This window comes from Bubalus kerabau, chromosome 13 (genome assembly GCF_029407905.1).
Source record: "Bubalus kerabau isolate K-KA32 ecotype Philippines breed swamp buffalo chromosome 13, PCC_UOA_SB_1v2, whole genome shotgun sequence".
NCBI lineage: Eukaryota > Metazoa > Chordata > Mammalia > Artiodactyla > Bovidae > Bubalus > Bubalus kerabau.
The window spans coordinates 79,620,255-79,641,691 of record NC_073636.1 but is presented as its reverse complement, the minus strand read 5'-3'; the positions used below and the strand labels follow the sequence as shown (position 1 = coordinate 79,641,691).

Genomic DNA, 21,437 nt, shown 5'->3' with positions numbered 1-21,437 from the left:
AGGTAATATTGGTCAAATATTCAAAGTTTTTCACCCAAAATTGTGGAGAGAAGAAATGTTTATTATTTCACTTTAATTCAATATTGTATTTGGCATCCTGGCCACACAGTAAAGTCAAAAATAAAAATAATAGATTGAACACAGAAAAAAGGACAGGGGAGGGCAGAAAGTTGGGACTTGGACCTGAAGATTTCAAAGCAAGCCACACAACAGTTTAGAAATTTCTATTTGCACAACAGAAGGTGGAACCTGAAACTAAATCTAGAAAAAAAATCAGTGATTTATAAAAGAAACTGACAAACCACAAAGATGGTTTCTATCTTACTAGACTGTAAGTATCTTATTTGGCTATTAATTTGAAACTTAATAAAGTGACCACGTCCCAGGTAATTTTAATGTCTAAATAATTTATATTTTAAATATTGATTTCTCTATAAAAGGCGTCCAGAACCCCAGTCCTGGTTGGTGGCTTGTTACGTACAGGACTACAACTACAAAGTGGAAAGGTGGGTGATGGAAACCGAAATTATCTGCCCCCACTCCTCCACCGCCAAACATGTCTTCCATGAAATCAGTCCCTGGTGCCAAAATGGTTGGGGACCACTGCTCTAGAACGTATTTTAGCATTTGAAGTAGAAATAACACCCCCAAAAATGTCTTCAGTTCAGTTCAGTCGCTCAGTCGTGTCCAACTCTTTGCGACCCCATGAATCGCAGCACGCCAGGCCTTCCTGTCCATCATCAACTCCCGGAGTTCACTCAGACTCACGTCCATCGAGTCAGTGATGCCATCCAGCCATCTCATCCTCTGGTGTCCCCTTCTCCTCCTACCCCCAATCCCTCCCAGCATCACAGTCTTTTCCAATGAGTCAACTCTTCGCATGAGGTGGCCAAAGTACTGGAGTTTCAGCTTCAGCATCATTCCCTCCAAAGAAATCCCAGGGCTGATCTCCTTCAGAATGGACTGGTTGGATCTCCTTGCAGTCCAAGGGACTCTCAAGAGTCTTCTCCAACACCACAGTTCAAAAGCATCAATTCTTTGGCGCTCAGCCTTCTTCACAATCCAACTCGCACATCCATACATGACCACAGGAAAAACCATAGCCTTGACTAGACGGACCTTTGTTGGCAAAGTAATGTCTCTACTTTTGAATATGCTATCTAGGTTGGTCATAACTTTCCTTCCAAGGAGTAAGCGTCTTTTAATTTCATGGCTGTAGTCACCATCTGCAGTGATTTTGGAGCCCCAAAAAATAAAGTCTGAATGTCTTAGTAAACAATAAACTGAGCTTAACTATTTTATCTGTAATCAATTAAGTTTACTACACTTTTCCAAGCATTAAAATGTACAATTTAAAGAGAGTAAACTTAGGAGCTTGCTTGGAAGTTCTATGGGGAAAGCACAGCTACTCCTAGGCCCTTTATTGAAGACCCATCCTCCTCCACCAGGGATGGCTGTCCGATTTCACTGAGGGCACAGCTTCGGGAGAAACGCTCATGGGAGCAGTGAAGGAGGAAGGAAACACCCGCCTAGCTAGCCAGGTCGGTCACATCAACCCTGGGGATCAAAGGGGCAAGTGTTACAACCAGATCGCCCTCACATCCTGAAAAGCTTTTTATTTTGGCGGGGGGAGGGGCGCAGGGCAGGCAAATGACCTCAATTTAAAACACACTACTTGCAACAAGTGCTGCAAACATAAGACAGGTCACAGGAACACTGTCATAACCCCAATAACTACATTATTCGATAAATTACAATTTAAAAGATTCTTATAAAAAGTAGTCCACCTAATCACAGGTACTGTAGAATCTCAGGCTCCTCCATACATTACTGGGAAAAAAATGCAAATAAATAAAGGTCAAAAAACTTTAGGTAACATGGCAACCCACACCCTTCGCTGGTCAGACTCCACGGGCCACCTCAGTACTGCGGAAACGTTCCATCGATTTTGGCAGCCCAGGCCATGAGCCCCCCCACAACGTCCTTAACTGTTACCGAGTCCAAGTCTGCCAAGGACTGCAAGATCTTCACGGCTTTCTGGGAGTCATTGCCCAGTTTGCAAATTACATAAATGGGGACAGACGCCCCTTCCTGTGCGCCCTGCTTCCCTTCCCGGATGGCTTCTCCCAAGACTTTCAGGCTCTCCGCATCCCTCCGTTCCAAACTTTTCAAAGGGATGTGCAGGGCGTGAGGCAGACGACAGATGTCCACCTCAACTTGAGGCCTTACGTCCAGCAACAGGTGGGGTGACCTAGAATCCAGAAGTCGCTTATAGTCCATAACGGAAATCCGCTCCTCCGGGCTCAGCAACCGGAGGGAGCGGCACTTATCCGTGGCCGACGAACCGCAGAAGCTTTCGTAGTCCTGCAAGTCGGTCACGGTGGGCCGCTCCCCGCAGGCGGCACAGTCGGGCCTGCGCCTCCGCAGCCGGATACAGCGGAAATCGCCTCGGAGTGCGTCAAAAAGCAACATGCGGCCGCTGTAAGAGGGGCCCAGGCCCGCAGCGGTCTTCAGCACTTCCAACGCCTGCAGGCAGCCCAGGACCCCGGTGACCGCGCCGAGCACCCCGCCATCCGCGCAGCTAGTCACCGTCTCCGCCGGGGGTGGCCGGGGGAACACGCAGCGATAGCAAGGCCCCCCGCCGTAGTGGTAGACCGTGAGCTGGCCCTCGAAACGCAACGCGCTGGCGGACACCAGGGGCCGGCCGGCGAGCACACAGGCGTCGCTCACCAGGTAGCGGGTGGGCGCGTTGTCGGAGCAGTCGGCCACCACGTCGTAGCGGCGGACGAGGTCCAGCGCCGTGGCCGGCGTCAGCGCCTGGGCGTAGGGCACGCACTCCACCGCCGAATTGAGGCGGCGCAGGGCGGCGGCCGCCGAAAAGACCTTGGCTTGGCCGGCCAGGGCCTCGCCGTGCAGCACCTGGCGGGCCAGGTTGCTCGCTTCGACCACGTCGTAGTCCACGAGGCCCAGGCGGCCGACGCCGGCTGCGGCCAGGTACTGCGCCAGTGGGCAGCCGAGCCCCCCGCAGCCTACTACGAGTACGGCCGCGGCCGCCAGGCGCAGCTGCCCTTGCATGCCCAGCTCCGGCAGCACGAGCTGCCGGCTGTAGCGCCGGATCTCCTCTCGGGACAGGGCGGCCCTGGGAGGCAGGGGCGACATCGGAACCGAGCGCGCTGACTCCTGCCCCGCCGAAAGGGCCGCCGCCAGCCTCTGCTTCAGGGAACTCAGCTCCTCCTCACGCTGCGCGACTTCGGCCTGTAGGGCCAGTACCTCCTCCCTGGCGGCCATGCCGGGCCTCTTTCCGGAAGTCGTCGTGAAAGACATTTCCGTTTCCGGCTTTTCTTCGTCGCGAGGCCGGAGTAAACCAAAACAAAAACTTTATGGAGCTTGAGCCAGGTGATAAATAGATCTGCATTTCTTGCGCCACCCTCAGACTCAGTGAAAGACTCACAAGTTCTTACTATTTCCAAAGGAACCGCGAAACGATCTTTAGGAAGACTAGAACTCGTCCACATAGACCACCCCACCTTCTCGGGATTTGGTCCAGTCCAACCCGTCGCCTTCCGCTCCGCGTGACGTCTTTCCGTTTCCGACCTGTCGCGCAGTTCCGCCATGGCTGCCGAGGAAGCAAGTCGTAGCTCTCCTAGGTCTCGGCGGGAGCCGAAGGGGCGCGCCTCGCGGCAAGACAAGTATTCGGTGCTTTTGCCCACGTACAACGAGCGCGAGAACTTACCGTTCATCGTGTGGCTGCTGGTGAAGAGCTTCTCCGAGAGGTAGCGCGCCGGGCCGCCCTCCCCGAGGAATGAGATGAGCTGGCTTTCCGGGCCTGGGTGTCGGCCGTTGGCGGCTGCGCGAGGCGGCCCTGCCCGGCCTCTCTTCGGCCCCCGCGGGAGACCCTGGGGAGGACGCCACCCTGCGAGGAAAGCAGAGGAGGATTCCTCTGCGCTTCTCTTCGTCTCTCGGATTCTTAGTCCCGCCCTTGGGTTTTATGAAGCACTTCTTTATTGTACACTCTCCGACGGCCCTCCGCCCGCCTTTTCTTAGAAGGGCTGGCCACCCTTTTTAATGCCTGCGGGTCCGAAAACCTGACTTCGCTTCTCCCTCATCTAGACGATCGGGCGCTGTGGCCGGAGCCGGGACTCTGAGCGAGCCCGCTGTCTCCCGCCCCCGTTCCGAGGGCTTATGTAAGCAGGAGGTTTGGGCCCTGTGGGTTAGGGAGCTGCTGCTGGGCTGGGCAACCCTTCTGGAGAAGGAAGAAGGGCACACTCGCAGGTGGATGATTGATGTGATTGTTAAAAAAAAAAAAAAAAAAACTGGGCGGTGTTGATGTTGAGTTTGAAAATGTTTAAAGTTTTTCTTTTTTCTGTCTTCAGAAAATGCTGATATTAGTACGAATTACCTTGTTTTGGGGATCGTGTATAAATCTTTGATCTTTAGGTATCAGCACATACAAACTTCTCAAATTACAGTGCTTTGAAAATTAGATAATATCATATAGCTTATATTTTTCCAACCGAGTCTTCTCAATCGAGAACGAGTTATTTCCAGACTTTTTTTGTTTTTCCTCTTTTGACGTTTTTTTAACAAATGAGAACGGAGACTTTGTTCACGACGTATTTGTAGTAAGTGCCCTTTACACATTCGTTCTTTTACTAGTATAGCCGAGGTAAAGTCTTCGCGGTCTAATTGCTGAGTCGGCAGACATGTGCTTAAGATTGGTAGTTAATGCCAAATTGCTGTCAAAAAAAAATTGTACCAGCTTAGAATTCTGCAGCGTTCATCAGAGGGGGCCTTTATCCTCACGAACCAGCTAGCTTTATTAAACCTACATTGTGGGAAATACTGATAAGTAAAAAACACTGCTGTTTGATTATAATTATTTGAATCAAATCATTATCTTCACATTCATGGGTTTTCAAAGTTTTTATTCATGGCTCTTAACTTTTTAAAAAAATTTCTATTTTGATTTCTCAAACTCTTTTCCCAGTTAGAGAAACTGTCGTGTAGCTGATCTTGTCCTGGCTTGTTTCATAATTATACGGTGTTTTTTTGCTCTGTTCTTTGATGTAGTGCAGTTTATCTTTAGTGATTTCTGGGTGGAGAATGAAGTTTAATGGGGAACAACTGTTTTCTTTTCAGGGGCAGTCAAATTACCTACAGTCCGCTCAGCTTGATTCCTTTAAGCTACCTCTTCCTCAGGTGGTCTTGGTGCTTTGAAGTGTAGAGGGGAGTAATTTTGCTTATGAATGAAGTATCTCAGCACCACAAATAGAATCAACATCTTAACTGGTTTTGACTTGCAAAGCGCATGCCCAGATTTAGTGCCCTGTGGGGAACTGAAGTCGTCTTTGCTGTTAGAGAATAGATAGGCTGGGTTTTGCTTTCTTCCATGTGTGCTGGGGGGCTGACTTTTGTTTTTTTTAAAAGCATTGTAACAGTGGAATGTGTTTTCTGGTGGTTTTCCATGCATTTGTTTCTTAAAGCAGGACCAGAGGAAACATAATGTTGTGTTATGGGGGTTTATCTGTACCTCCTCTTTCCCCACAAGTTTACCAGTAAAGTTAACAAAAAGAATGTCTTCTTTAAGGGGGTGGTGGAAGATGTGATGGTGAGCACAGGTGCAGCCAAGTATTCTGCTGACTTGTTTTTTGAGTGCAAACTATCACGTGAAGTTAATGAGAACTATAGAAAGACCTTAATTCAGAAGCACTGACATCTTTTGTAGTTCTGTGCTTTTTATTTGATAGTGTGGGGTAATGGGTACAATTATTTGAAGTAGTGGTATCAAAGACTGTCACCATCCTCAAGTGGGGTTTTTTTAAGGGTGAAATAAAATCAGATTCCTGATTCGTTATTTAAATCTGTTGGGGGTTAAAAAGAATAATCATCCAGAGCCACTCAGCTGACTTTGATACCTTTTAAATGTATTTTTGAAATAAAATTTCCCAAGTGGATAAGTAAGATTTGATACTTTTTAAATGTATTTTTGAAATAAAATTTCCCAAGTGGATAAGTAAGATTTCATATGATATCCTGTCATATATAAATACATGATCACTAATTTTTTTTAACAGAAGAATATGTTTCATGTGTGAGGATTTTAACATCTCAGGATTGTATTGGAGAAGGCAGTGGCACCCCACTCCAGTACTCTTGTCTGGAAAATGCCATGGACGGAGGAGCCTGGTAGGCTGCAGTCCGTGGGGTCGCTGGGAGTCGGACACTGAGCAACTTCACTTTCACTTTTCACTTTCATGCATTGGAGAAGGAAATGGCAACCCACTCCAGTATTCTTGCCTGGAGAATCCCAGGGACAGGGGAGCCTGTGGGGTCGCACCGAGTCGGACATGACTGAAGCGACTTAGCAGCAGCAGGACTGTATAGTAGCATTTTCCAGCAGCCGGGCCCAGCGATAGGCAAGAGTTGCTCTTGCTGGCCCCAGGGCACCTGGCGGGCTTCCCTTGTGGTTCAGCTGATAAAGAATCCGCCTGGAATGTGGGAGACCTGGGTCCAATCCCTGGATTGGGAAGATCCCCTGGAGAAGGGAAAGGCTACCCATTCCAGTATTTTGGCCTAGAGAATTCCATGGACTCTATAGTCCATGGGGTTGCAAAGACTCAGACACGACTGAGCGACTTTCACTTACATAGTTTGGAAGTGACATTCTGAATATTTGACATTTATTTCAATTGATAATTGAAGTTTTCCTTGTTAATTAACATGGCAATAAATTACCACTTACACTAGGGAGGAGTTAGTGACTTTTAAATTGTTTTTTCATTTCAGACTACTGTCTCCAAGCAATACAAATTTAATTTTTTTTTTAATTTTAGTGGCTTCAACTATGAAATTATAATCATAGATGATGGAAGCCCAGATGGAACAAGGGACATTGCTGAGCAGTTGGAGAAGATCTATGGGTCAGACAGAATTGTAAGTCATTTTTCTATCATATCAATTATCTTTATATGGGGGAAAGATGATAAATGAACAGTGCTTAGATTCCATCTGTCTAGAAACTGAAAAGATAAAGAGCACTGATATATGCTTGGGATTTAGATACATTTTCATTGTGCTTGAGGTTTTACATACCTTTGGTATGTTGAGTCATTGGTAGATTTACAGCAGAACAGTGGGCCTTTGGATGAACTCTTTATGTCTGACTCTGCAAATCAGTTTCCTTGAAGGGCAGAATTAAAGCATGATACTGAATTCAGAAGTATTATAGAACTGGGGACTTCCCTGCTGACTCAGTGGTAAAGAATCCTCCTGCCAGTGCAGGAAGACTTGGGTTTGAACCCTGCGTCAGGAAGATCCCCTGGAGAAGAAAATGGCAAGCCACTCCAGTATTCTTGTCTGGAAAATCCCATGGACAGAGGAGCCTCGTGAGCTGCAGTCCGTGGCGTATCAAAAGAGTTGGACACAACTCAGTAACTAAACAAGTTTTAAAGCTAGGTTGCAGTTAGGAATGCGTGCCTTGATCTCTCTTGCTCACTTTCTCTAGGTGTTCTCGTCCTTTCAGTAGAGAATGCTGTCTGCAGCTAAAAGCTTGTAGCTGGGAAAGGTGACTGACTGTTTTCATGTGAAACATGATTTTTCAAAGAACCTGGCAGTTTTATCTGTAGGATAGTCTTGTGAAATAGACTGAGTTTCTAAGTCTTAAACTTTCTCACTGTACCTTAAAGCCTGTTGTTCTACAGGAGTAACTTGGGCATTCTTATTTTTGATCAATGGTTTGGCTTTATGAATGCTGGAGTAGATTTTTTAGTTTACTTCAGCCAGTTCTTGGGCCAAAAACAGCTAAATCCAGATTTAATTAGAAAACACGTTTTAGACAGTATTTTATAATTTGCATAGATGAGAATTTCTCAGTCTTGGCACTACTGACCTTGGGACCTAAGGGGTCTTTGCTGTGAGGGACTGTCCTGTATGTTACAGGATGTTCAGCATCAGCCCTGGACTCTACCCACAAGAGGCAGCAGTGACCCCCGCAGTGCAGCAACCAGAAATACCTCTGGGCATCGTCAGACGTCCCTTTGCCAGCAAAATTACCACCTCGTGCCAAAGAGAGCCCATTGGTATATGCATAAAGAAGTCTCTTGGAGAACCTTTATTGATACTTGCACTTCAAGAAGCAGCAATTAAGCATCAAACAAAATAGACTCTGAGTTCACATATTCTTGATTAATCCCAATAATGAAATAATTTCTATGCAGTCACAGGAGAGCTTAGTTAATGAGAAGAGTTTAAAGGAAATGTGTTACACTCTCTTTTTTTGAATTTATTTGGCTGTGACAGGTCTTAGTTATGAAATAATTTCTATGCAGTCACAGGAGAGCTTAGTTAATGAGAAGAGTTTAAAGGAAATGTGTTACACTCTCTTTTTTTGAATTTATTTGGCTGTAACAGGTCTTAGTTGTGGTATGCAGGTTCTAGTTCCCAGACCAAGGATTGATCCTGGGCCCCCTGCATTGGAAGGTCAGAGTCCTAGCCACTGGACCATCAGCAAAGTCCCAGGAAATATGTTACGTTTATGTACAGTGTAAATCTATCCTGTGATGGAGCTTCCTTCCATCTCACAGGCACAATTCACAGAACTGTCACACCTCAGTCCTCTCTGAATATTTCCAGATGTACAAGCTTACAGAGGAGATAAAAGCTTAGATTTTCATCCTTTTAGCAGTGACTTTCAATAATGGTTGATTCATGTTTTTGGCCAACAGTTCCTCAGTTCCTCTTTTATAGGTTTAGGGCCAACTGCACTTATTGACATAATGCATAGAGTATTCTTGCTATGTACTTCCATTTAACCTGGAAACATCAGCCTGACAGTGTTTTGAATCCTTTTATCTTTGAACCTCAACCTTGAGGTGTGATTTGATTGTACCTGCTGAATTGACCTCAAATTCTAAAACAACATGGTCTTCAAAGAATTCTGCTTTCCTCATCAATCTAATAAAATTTAAAAGGATGAGGGAAAAAATAGCATTTACTGTCACGATTTCTGAGTGGTACCAGGGAAATTGCCTACTCATTATTTTATCACTTTAGGTCATTTAAGAAAATTACTGGGGGTGTGTGTGCATGTGTGACCAATAAGAAGCTATGCCGAAGATGGTACTTGCTTGCTTTTTAGGTCACACAAGTATATTCAGTTGGGGGGAAATTGAAGAAAAATTAGGAACCACCGTACAAAATCTCAGATAAAATATTCATAGATGCTTTGTTAGCTAGCCTTTCAAACTGACTGGAAGTAATATTTCAGGGGGGGGAAAAGATGGAGCTATTTAATATAAACCTTTGAAAATCTGAAAATTATAAATAATAAAATTATTCTTTGAAAATGAGTTTTTTTGTTTTTTTTTTTTAAAGCTAAAACACAGGGTTATAGAAAATCTAAGATAAACTGTAAAGAATTTGAGTTTTCAGTGCAAATACCAGATGAGGTCAGTATTCTGATGGTAACCGTCAAGCACAACATCAGATAAAACCTGACACGCCATTTGATTTTGCTTAGTGAATGGTAACTATCATGGATCACTGACTGAATGTCTGGCTCTCCTGTATACGAGCTCACCAGGCAGGAATGTACTTTGTCTTTGTTCCTCCTCTAGACCTAACAGCAGCTTGCGTGTAGTTAAAAAGTGTAACCTGTTTGAATTAAATTGAAAATCCTTTGTTTGGAGGTTTGCAGTCTGAGGCCGTCTGCCTACATACTGCCCAGTGTCGGGAGTGGATAGGAAATGCTCAGTGGTGAATCTTCATCCCCCTACCTCAGAAACTTGGTGTCAAACACTGGCATTCTACTTTTCCAGAAATTTAGAGAAAAAAGGAAAGACCTAAATAAGTCAGGGTTTATATGTGAACCAGAAAGTGTAGAAAGACTTAATTGACAAGCAATAAGAGAGAGAAAGAAAATCTTTTAGGAATATAACCTGAAGTCATGTGAGTGGACCAATAGAGAGTGAAATAAGGTCATCTAAGCATAAAATCAAGATAAGTTGATGGAATAGCAACATTTAAAATCAAAGACGGAATTGAGAAAACAAGTATGGTTATCAAATATTCCAAAAAGGTATAAGTGAGTTAAATCCTCAGTTTTCTTAGGAAGGAATCAATAGATAGATTGAGAGAAGACATCAAAAGGAATCAAAAGATAGATTGAGAGAATGGCATCCCACTCAAGTACTCTTGCTTGGAAAATCCCATGGATGGAGGAGCCTGGTGGGCTGCAGTCCATGGGGTCGCTGGGAGTCAGACATGACTGAGCAACTTCACTTTTACTTTTCACTTTCATGCACTGGAGAAGGAAATGGCAACCCACTCCGGTGTTCTTGCCTGGAGAATCCCAGGGACGGGGGAGTCTGGTGGGCTGCCGTCTCTGTGGTCACACAGAGTCGGACACGACTAAAGTGACTTAACAGCAGACCAAAAAAATACATTGTTTTTTGGTGGGTAAAAACTCTAGCCCTTCCTCCACTGAGGAGGAAGGGCTAGAGTTTAAGATTTTGTCTGGGGTGGGGGGATTTGGGTAAAAGAATGTTACTTTTCCTTAAAAGCTGTTAAATTACTTGTTACTAAATGCATTTTTTATTTTGGCAAAAAAAGTTAGGCATATTCTGCTGTAAGTTCTAATAAATGCAGCAGTGTTTCTGTTAAAATGAGTGAGCACTTATTTCAAAAGAGTTTTTATTCGATTTTCGATTATTTGTGTTAAAATGCCATTTCTTATCCTTACAGCTTCTAAGGCCACGGGAGAAGAAGTTGGGGCTAGGTAAGCAGACCCTCTCACCCGCCCCCATACCTGCTCCTTAAATTGGTAAGATTCCCATGTGTAGTGTCCCAGTTTGGAACAGGGCCAAAATGCAGTGACCTCCTGTGATGATTTTTAATAATCTTAATGACATGTAGTTGGTTTAACTTGAATTGCCTGTATCAACCAAGGCCCTCTTAGGAAAACAGAGACTATTGTAAGTCTTTCAATATAAGGAATTTAATATAGAGAATCTGGTTACACCAGTGAAGGAATTCCTGAGAAGCCAAATGGAAGAGTGAGGTTACTCAGATTAGTAGCTACTGGAGGTCACTGCTACTCCCCCGGGGCTGGAGCAGCGATGGAAGAACTGGTGTTTTTAGAGCCGGGGACCCGGGCTACGTGCCCAGAGGAGCTCTAATGGTAGAGTCAGGGATACCTGGTGGAAGCGGGAGCTGAGGAGGGAATCTGGTCCATGCTGAGAGGCGGAGTAAGGGGGAGGACTCTTGGACTTTTCCCCTTCTGCTTGAAATCTCTCTTCCTGTGCTTCCCAAAGCTGTTTGGAAATCAGTTGACAAGAGAACAAATATAGTGCCCTGCGATATATTTAGAACAGAGAAGGGATCTAAGGGCAAACGTTTGGACCAGCACACTGCCTTAGCTGTAAGTCCTTGAACATTTCTTTAAACGTTTTTAAAAGGTATTTGTTTTTTTTTTTTAAAAGAAAGCTGTTCTGGTTTTACAATGTAAGAGGTTATAGAAAAATCTCGAACTCAATCTCGTTCTGAGATAAAAATCTTGAATGCCTTTATTTCTGTTGTCGGTCACAGTTGTTTTATGTTGAAAAGTGTTATTACTGAAAAATTGGGGGAGTGTGGAGGAAACACATTACTTGGAAATTGAGTATCTGCTGTCCTGAAGATGCTTGATTTCATGGCATGATCAAATGTTCTGAATATCTGAATCCAGAAGGTTCTTCGAGATGGAAGTAATCTTGAAACTGCCCTGAAAGCCACCAAGAATTATTAACCAGTCAGTGGCAATCTAAAAACCTATAGTCACTTCTTAACAGAAGTCAGAAGAGTTCAGCCTTGCTAATTAGATACGTGTTGGATTGGGGCTAGAGAACACAGGAATTCGCACCTCCTGTTCCTGACCAGTCACCCTTACCTGCCAAGTCCTTGAGGAACGTGAGGCATAAGCGTGGCTGAGTACTTGCTGGTTGCACCTGCGGCCCCAGATGCAGGCTTCTTGTGTACCGGCTTAAGGGGTGGGAGGCAGCCCCTGGGTAACTTTTGTGGGGCAGCGGTGATGGGAAGAGCAGAAGGAGAGAGACAGGTTAGGTGGGGGTCCAGGCATCACAAGATGGTGCCTAGGACTAAAGGGAGATGATAGTTCACTGTCAGCTGTGGAGGACTTTTCAGCGATGCTTAGCGGTTTCTTCCCTGTTTAGATGTGGACCTCAGCATTTCTGGTGACTTCCTTTAATGGGTACAGATGTTTTCATTTTAGGAACTGCATATATTCACGGGATGAAACATGCCACAGGCAACTACATAATTATCATGGATGCTGACCTCTCACACCATGTGAGTGCTATGCTTCTTTATTAGCTATTTATTATAGTCTTAGCCTATTTTACTGACCTGTTTATTCTTAATTTCAGCCAAAATTTATTCCTGAATTCATTAGGTAGGTATTTCTAATATTTGAAAGAATTATGATTCAAGTCATTTATCTTATATTGATTTTTTACTTCATTTTTCATTCATTAAAATGCTCATGCTGTTTTAAGTTTGCTATCAAAAATAAAACCAGTGTACAGATTTGAGGCATGTGAATATAGTTACAAGACTAAATGAAGTATTTTAGGGGCCCTGAGAGGACTAACTGAAAAATAATCCCTTTATTACCTAATTCTGTAAACACTAGAGAAAATTTCTATAAACCATTGTTAATTTCTGTAAATGCTATAGAAAAAGGTGAAAAACACCTTCCCTGTTAAATGGAATTAAACCCTGCATCAAAAGGATAAAATCCTATGAATAGATGGGTTTTATTTTAGGAATGAATGCCAAAATCAGGAATCGGTCAAAATAATTCATTTATCACATTAACAAAGGAGGCAGTCTGATGACGTCTATAGGTGCTAAAGGATATGTCATAAAATTCACTATCCATTTCTTAAAATTTTAGTATAGAAATAGAAGGAAACCACTTAAACATACTGAAGACAACCTAGTGCTAAGTTAGAGGTGTCTTACCTTTTTACTTTTTGCTGCACCGCATGGCTTGGCCACCCACTCCAGTATTCTTGCTTGGAGAATCCCATGGACAGAGGAGCCTGGCAGGCTACAGCCCATGGGGTCACAAGAATTGGACGCGACTTAGCGACTAAACCACCACAGCTTGTGGGATCTTAGTTCCCTGACCAGGGATTGAACCTGGGCCCTCAGCGGTGAAAGCAGGAGTCCTAACCACCAGTGGATTTCCCCATGAAACTTACCAAGTGATGAAATGTTGAATTAATTTTCAATAAACTCATCGGTGACTGTAGGTATACCAGATGTCATTAAACATGGAAATTTTAAGTAATGTTATAACATAAGAATTTAGCATATATCGGTAAAGGGTACACAATTCTATTTATTTACAGGTAATGTAAAAACATTTTTAGAAAATCTAAGAGACCTTGACACCTTTCAGAAAAAGAACCTGGGAGCTGTTCTGAACATAAACTAAACAGAAAAACAGAGTCGGGTCGTGTCACCAGCCTGTTTAGAATGCTTCCAGGAACTCCTGTGAACACATGAAGAATCCACACTCCTTTACTTGCATTCAAACCACTCTGTGAAGTGGTCCCTGCCTTGCGATCTGAACTCATCCTCTGCCCCCGCTTGTCTGAAGTGCCGTGTCACAGCTCCTTAATGTCAACTACTTCTCTTTTGATCTTTGCATAGTCACCTCAAAAATACCTTCTCTGCTTAGATCACCAGTACCCCAAAACTCCTTTGACCTGATAAGGCAGTGGAACCAGTGGACTAGAAAATGGGTGAAAGATGCAAACAGGCCATATGTAGAAGAAATCCAAATGGCTAATAAAAACCTAAGAGAAGATACTCACCCTGGGATGTAGTCAGAGAAATGCAATTAAAATAACCATGTGTTACATGTTTACTACCCATTCGTTTTTCAAAATTAAAAACCTATGAAGCAATACACCCAGCACCAATAAGATGGTAGAAAATGGACACAAGTGTTGGCTGGAAGAAGTGTGAGTTACTGCAGCCTTTTCAGAAAGGAATTTCTTGTGATATCTGTTGGAATCAAAAATACGAGCTTTGCTTTAGCAATTTCATTGAAAGCTCAGCAGCTTTTTTAAATTGACAGCTAATTTATTTTTTCTACAGGAAGCAAAAGGAGGGTAATTTTGACATTGTCTCCGGAACTCGCTACAAAGGAAATGGCGGTGTATATGGCTGGGATTTGAAAAGAAAAATAATCAGGTATATACATATAGAAAGTATTTGGATTAAATTACCATGTGGGGTTTGTGAAATCAGATTGTGATTTCCAAAAAATATTCCCAGGTAGCTTCTTACCTATAATCTTTCCTGTGTTAGAGTATTTTATTTTGGATGCTTTTCACTTGGAGAAAATCTGCATAAACCCTTGAACCTTTCATAGAAATTATCTAATTCAGCAAAATTTATTCTGTGTGAACCTTCAGCTCTAAGTGAATTATTCATCTATTTTTGGATTAAATATATAACTTTTCAATATATATTTTTCTAATAATTTAAGATACATCATGATTTCAGCTTTTACTAAGAAACATAAAGTGGTGAACCTTTGGAGGCAGACTTGGGTTAAACTCCTGATTCTGTCATTTAAATTATCTGTGTCCCCTTGCATATCTTGCCTTTTCTAAGCTTCATTTTCCTCATGATAAAATGGAAGTAAAACAAGCTGTTTCAGTTTTTTGTTACAGCGTAACAGACCATCCCAAAGCTAAGTGACTTAAAACAAATTTATTATTTCTCTAAATTGTTTGGTTTGGCTACTGGTTCCTCTGCTGACTTCACCTGGGCTCATTTATGCAGTTTCTTTCGGCTTGAGGGTGAGCTGTGCTGGTAGCTCCAAGATGGCCTCATTCATATGTTGAGCACACGGTACTGGTTGTTGACTGGGCCCACCTCAGTTCTCCTGCACGTAGCGGCTCGCCTGGAAGGCTGGGTCGGCTGCCTTAGGTGCCTCCTGCGGGCCCCACCCGGAGGCACCACGGCTGCAGCTGCAAGCACTCCTGGGTGCTCCGCTCTGGGGCTGACACCACTTGAAACTTTGGTCAGAGCAAGCGCGTAATCAAGGGATGCGGAAATAGAATCCCCCTCTTGATGGGAAGACCCACAAACAATTTTTGACATTTAGTCTATCTCACCTAGGTTGTTGGACAGTGATGTTTCAATCTCTAAAAGATCTACTTAGCTTATTGCTTTTTTGTGTAACAACATAACTAAATTCTTACTAATAGTATAAATTCTTACTAATAGTACTTTTTATCACTCACTCCATTCCTATCAAAGGTTCTCTTAGGTTCAGTTTTGCCTCTTAACTGTGAAACTTAAAACGTGTAAAAGCCTCAATCTTCAGTGAAATGAAGGGGTTAGATAAATGAGCAGTTTTCATTCTTTCTGAGGATCAGAATCATGTAGGAGGAAATTATATACGTCTGCTCCCTATTCATCCTCCCCTCCTTTGTGCATACACACTTTGGAGACCATTTGAATGGATCTCCAGGGATGGTACGAAAGCCTCAGTAGTTTTCACAGGTTCCCAGAGGATTCTGTTGTGCAGCCATGGTTGAGACCAGCAAGTCAGTGAGATCACTGACTCAGGCCTCTCTGAATTTGGTCATTAAAACTAATATTTAAAATCAGGGAGTCCCAGTGAGAGACAGTCTACAACTTTTGGTTGGATCATTTAGTTGTATTGAGTTGTATCCGTCATGACTTCTTAATGTCTTCACTGACTTTGTAGTAAAAACTGGTGAGAAAGATTATGTATCACTTGCTCAAGGTCTCATTTTTATGGTCCGGAACCTGAATTTGAACCCAAGTCTGTGACTCTAGCTGTTATTTTCATTGTTGTTGTTCAGTCATGTCCAGCTGTTTGGGACCCCGTGGACTTGCAGCATTTTGGTTAAAGACCCCAATTTTAAAATGCATTACCTTGAATAGATGTATAAATATATCCATACATATGCACCACATACACATAAATACTCTCACATTCCTTGGGTCAAATTCATTTTGTGGGATAAATTATGTCTTAAAATGTTTTTGTAACGATCAGAAGCAAATTGAAGGGGGTGGGGATGAGTATGTTTTTGTTAGCCATTATCCCAACTATATCCCTAGCTGTGTATTTTATATGAAATAGGCTCTCCTGAGGAGCACCTTGATGGTTCCCCTGGCCTTGGAGAGAAACTTTTTTCCACCCTGCTTCCCTGCCACCTTCCCTCCCTCCAGAACTAGTTTTCTGAATCTGAGCACACTAAAACAGCTGCAGTACCAAAGTCATTTTTTCCAAGTGTACTTTACATCTTTTTGAAATGTTAATAATAGCTATTCATCAGTAATAGCTTATAATTGATTGATACTTAGTTGTGCTTGAAGCACAGACCCTGAAGTCATTGCTACGGGCTGAATGTTTCCGAATTCATGTGTGCCTTACCCTGGGAGTGTTGGTGTTTGGAAATGGGGTTTCGGAGAGGTAAGTGGGTTTAGATGAGGTCCTGAATGTGGGTGGGGCACTGTTGGTGGAATTAGTGCCCTTTCAAGAAAAAAGCGGGAAAGCCTGGCCCTTCCCCTCCTCCACCCTCCATGTGAGCACACACCAAGAAGGCACCATTTGGAGGCTAGGGACAGGATCCTCACCAGGAACCAAGTTTACAGCACCTTTATCTTGGACACTTCAGCCTGCAGAACTGAGAATTGAGTATCTGTTGTTTAAGTCACCCAGTCTGTGGGTTACAGAAGCCCAAGCAGAATGGATAATCTCAGAGTAGAGGTCAGTTTCCAGAGATGGCCAAAACCCCAAACCCTTTCCCACCTTCACCCTTAAAAAAAAATAACTGTTTTAATGCAAACTGAGATTGGAAACAGCCCTCCTTTGGTGATTTGAATCTGAAAAAGAAGCTTAAAATCCCTGATAGATCACTTTTCCTGTCTTGACAGATGTTTGTAATCCTAAGTTCTGACTATTGGCAGATATGCGAGTGGAGTTAAAACTCTATTACCATTCTTACCGAGTGTTTGGAAAATGATTGTTTTATAGGTCATCTCCACATGTCACATTCAAAGAATAAAAAAATACCTATTCAAAGAGTAAAAAACGAGAACTATCAGATCTCCTTTCACTGACAAATCCTTACTTTGTTCCATAGAGTTAACATTTTTCTTGCATTTTTGAAATTAGTATAGCATTTTTAGCACTCTGCATTTGGCTGTATTTCTTTTGTGTAGGAACTGTATTTTATAAAGAAAACCTTTTCTTTGACAGCCGTGTGGCCAATTTTATAACTCAGATTTTGCTGCGACCAGGAGCATCTGATTTAACAGGAAGTTTCAGGTACAGTGAAAACTTGTAACTGTATATTTTCTACTATTTACAATTTCTTGCCTAAATCTTTTGCTTTATAATGACTTACTTAAAACCTTTTCATTTCTACCCCATTTTTGTTCTGGAATACTAAAAAAGGCAGATTGAAGTTGTTAGAGGTGCTAATGAATCCTAAACATCTTCTTAAGGGAAATACTGTACTTTTTAAAGAGCAGGAACGACACGCCGGTGTGCTGACAGTGAGTGTCACCGCCCAGCCCTTGAGGGGCCTGAGGTGACCACTGACCGCTCATTCAGAACATCACTTCTTATCTAAGTGGTGCAAAGCCTCCTGCTAGATCCTTGGGATTTTTAAATTTTTGCTTGTTTATTGGTGTTTGTGTAATTTTAGACTTGATACAGTAGGTTATTTTGTATGATGGTGCCAGAGGACTGCCAGATTTTTTTTAATCTCTGAGACTAAAATGTCTCCTCATCTCCTTTAAGATCCAGACTCCATGCACTAGTTACTACATTATATTACCTGGTATATGCTTCTATCCATTAAGTGTTGATTCTTTTGACCTTTGATAGAACACATGTGCGCATGCTCAGTCACTTCAGTCGTGTCCAATTCCTTGTGACCCCATGGGACATAGCCCAGCAGGCTCCTCTGTCCAAGGGATTCTCTAGGCAAGAATACTGGAGTGGGTTACCATGCCCTCTTCCAGAGATCTTCCCAACCCAGGGATCAAACCTGCATCTCCTGCATTGGGAAGCCCTTGTTAAAACACACAAATACAGAAATTAGGAGCCTGCTGTTGAAGGTAATGAATACTTCAAATGCAGCTGCAAGTCTGTTGGATAGCAGTTCAGAAACAGTAAAAGAGAGTCAGAAGTGAAGAGAGGAGCCATCACAAATTAGAGGTCAGATAATGAAAATGAAACCTCTCTAGAATTAAGATGTAAGTTGTTTTGAAAGCACAGTTTAGTGTATGAAAGATAGCTACAGACCCATATATACATCCTTCAGTTCCACACTTCGAGGCAGATGAATATATGAAGCCCATATGTGTTACAGTGATTTTGAATGAAGACCCAGGGTAGCTTAGTTGGTTGTGGAGATGGGGACTTTGCTTTGGGCCCTAGTTCCCCTAGTCACTTCATCACCTAGCTCTTTCTCTCATAGCTTTCTCAAAAACTAAAAGAAAAAAGGTAGAAATTGCTGCCTTTGTATACACTGAGGCTCAGGGGGAATTGTTTTTTTAACCTCAGTGACTGAAAACAGAGCTCCCGAAGAAGATTGAGTTCACCCATAGGACTTCCCCGCTCTTGTCTCTCTTTGTAAACCTGATGAGCTTTGCCTTTGGCCTGCAGTCCCTCTAAAGTTAGGGTGTGCATTCATCTGTCTTAATTGTCTGACTGTGACCTCAGTCACTGATAGCTGGTTCCCGCCAGTACTGCCTCAATCTTGTGATCCCTACTTCCTGTCTCTAACTTAACCAGGCTCCACCTAGAGGGACTTAGTTTATCCCAGGAATTTATTTAGATCTCAGGAAATAGAAACTTCATAGATACTTATGAGGAAACACCTGATAATTACTTCTTTCTTGTCATCGAGTTTATATTGTACTTCATTATCTATCAACTCTGTTGTCCCAGTATTTGAAACAGTTTCTTCCTTTTCAACTTTAAATTTCAAGAAAAATATTGAAACTGCAAACAATGGGCGGTTTTGCTCCACATGATTCACTTTACCATATTTTAATAATTTCTAATAGTGTGATAGGAAGATAACTCTTTAAAAGATACTACGGATTCATTTTCACAATTGTCCTAAATTATTTACCAAATATTTTTATGGCCTTTCCAGTTCAAGATAAATGTATCATAATCATCAACTGTGAGAACTTTTCTGTAGACAAATGGCCAGTGAAAGTTAAGTTTTTATAAATACCAGTGAACTTTTGGAAAGGTCAGGATACATGTAGGCATGTATATTTATCGAGGTGTTCATATACATTTTAATTTCTTATAGGTTATACAGAAAAGAAGTTTTACAGAAATTAATAGGAAAATGTATTTCTAAAGGCTACGTCTTCCAGATGGAGATGATTGTTCGAGCAAGACAGCTGAATTATACTATTGGCGAGGTATGTAAAGAGTGTCAATTCCTCATAAAGAAACAAGGTTTAGACTTTTTATAATAAAAGGTTAATTTTCATAAACTACTGAGTAAATGTGGAAGGCTTCCAGGTGTCCATGCAAAAGAGTGAAAATTCACATTCTTTTAAAATTAATATATTTGACATACCAAGATCTAAAGCTTAACAGAAGGCAGTGTCCCCTTTAAATAAATAAAAGTGACGGTATCTTCATCCTTGCTTTTTCTTCTGACCGCTCAGCATTATGGGGTGAGTCTGTTTTCTGCTTTCCCCTAGTCTTGGCCGTCAGCCACCTACTCAAGTTAAAAATGAACGGGTGGGACCTCCCTGGTGGGCCAGTGGCTAAGACTCCCGTTTCCACTGCAGGGTGCACAAGTTTGATCCCTGGTAGGGGTACTAAGATCCCACATGGCACGTGGCCAAAATTAGTTAATTTAAAAAAAAAAAAATGCCTGGTGAATCCCTTTTGCCCTATGGTCTATGAGTAAATGCAAAGGGCAGGGATTGGAGGAGCAGTTTAACACTCTTATTCAGAGCAAGAAAATAGCTAACTGGAATGCTACTGCTCTTGTGGAAGTTGTAAGATTTTTTAGCTTAGTGCTAAAATAGGGACAGCTGAACTTGATGGTGGAGAAGGGGATGGCAACCCACTCCAGTATTCTTGCCTGGGAAATCCCATGGACATAGGAGTGTGGTGGGCTAGAGTCCATGGGCCGCAAAGAGTCGGGCATGACTGAGCAACTAACACTAAACTTGATGGACTACTGGAAAAATTCAGGCCATTTTACTTTTGGAGGATAATTTTTCCTTGAAGTTTGAGTAAACCAACTTAATATTCAGGATCAGTGCCTTTCAAAACAGTAGATTTGGTTCATATGACCTATTTTAAGATAATAAAATGCATATTATGTTTAATTTTGAAGACTTGGAGATGCAGGTGGTTACTGTAAGAATCCCATAATTTGTACTTACCTTGAAGGACTTGCTAGCAGAGGAACAATCTTGTTTCTGTTGTATGAGTAATTGTTGTACGCCTGCTATACTTCTTTTCTCATATTTTTGAAGACTCACTTAACATATATTTTTTTAACTAGGTTCCAATATCATTTGTGGATCGTGTTTATGGTGAATCCAAGTTGGGAGGAAATGAAATAGTCTCTTTCTTGAAAGGATTACTGACTCTTTTTGCTACTACATAAAAGAAAGTTATTCATTTATACTTAATCATGTTCAATTCAGTTTAAACATGGAAAAAGCCTGGTTGCTGATTTTTATAAAATGTACTCTTAGAACATAAATCATAAGGTAAGGCAAGTCTATTTTCTGGAGAAACTCCATTTTATATGTCAAATTAAATTAGAAAAATGAGCAGTGTTCTCAGTTTTCGTTTACATGTTGCTGTATTAAGACCTATAAATAAAGGTATATGGAATTTCTGCATAAAAATACTGCTGCTTTCATTAAAGTATACAAATGCAGGATTTCTTACCTGGGGAAGATTTTGAAAAAGACTGGATTCATACCTAATACATGTCAGAAGTAAGATGAGTGCTAATCATATTCATGAAATATACATATGGCTGTTTCTATATGAACTGAAAAATACACACCTCTCCTGCTCTTTTAAAGTGTACCCCAAATTTCTTAAACCAGATAATACATTTAGAACACAATTTAAATTTGGGTCTTTGTAGCTGTTGACTTGATAGAGCATTTTACCTGTCTGAGCAAGTCTGTTTAAAATACATATTGTGCATTGGAAGCAACAACATTTTATTGCATAGTTGTTTTTTTCTCTTCTGGGCACAAACTTCTTTCAGTAAAGATAAACATTGATGACATTAAGGCATAAATCTAGCTGCTGTAATAATTTTTATTTTTTGGCCAAGTCATGAGGCCTGTGGGATCCTACTTCCCCA

At 42.1% G+C, this 21,437-nt stretch overlaps 2 protein-coding genes across 3 annotated transcripts in view; one reads left to right on the top strand and one right to left on the bottom strand.

The window, feature by feature from the left end:
- Positions 1 to 20,964, top strand: part of DPM1 (dolichyl-phosphate mannosyltransferase subunit 1, catalytic) — a 183,338-nt gene extending 162,374 nt beyond the window's left edge. Inside the window, exons 2-10 of one of the 2 annotated variants that reach the window (XM_055545316.1) lie at positions 3,604 to 3,773; positions 6,834 to 6,933; positions 10,741 to 10,774; positions 12,266 to 12,342; positions 12,420 to 12,445; positions 14,164 to 14,259; positions 17,315 to 17,383; positions 19,392 to 19,506; positions 20,613 to 20,964. In XM_055545316.1, the coding sequence (XP_055401291.1) occupies positions 3,613 to 3,773; positions 6,834 to 6,933; positions 10,741 to 10,774; positions 12,266 to 12,342; positions 12,420 to 12,445; positions 14,164 to 14,259; positions 17,315 to 17,383; positions 19,392 to 19,506; positions 20,613 to 20,717 (783 nt within the window). In that variant the 5' untranslated portion in view covers positions 3,604 to 3,612 and the 3' untranslated portion in view covers positions 20,718 to 20,964. Of the gene's footprint in view, positions 1 to 3,603; positions 3,774 to 4,301; positions 4,623 to 6,833; positions 6,934 to 10,740; positions 10,775 to 12,265; positions 12,343 to 12,419; positions 12,446 to 14,163; positions 14,260 to 17,314; positions 17,384 to 19,391; positions 19,507 to 20,612 lie in introns of those variants that run through there. The other variant, XM_055545317.1, reaches the window with a different exon arrangement.
- MOCS3 (molybdenum cofactor synthesis 3) lies at positions 41 to 3,593 on the bottom strand. Its single transcript, XM_055545315.1, has one exon. It carries the CDS (start codon positions 3,322 to 3,324, stop codon positions 1,921 to 1,923), a length of 1,404 nt encoding a protein of 467 aa, XP_055401290.1. The 5' UTR covers positions 3,325 to 3,593; the 3' UTR covers positions 41 to 1,920.
- Positions 20,965 to 21,437: the final 473 nt, after the last annotated feature.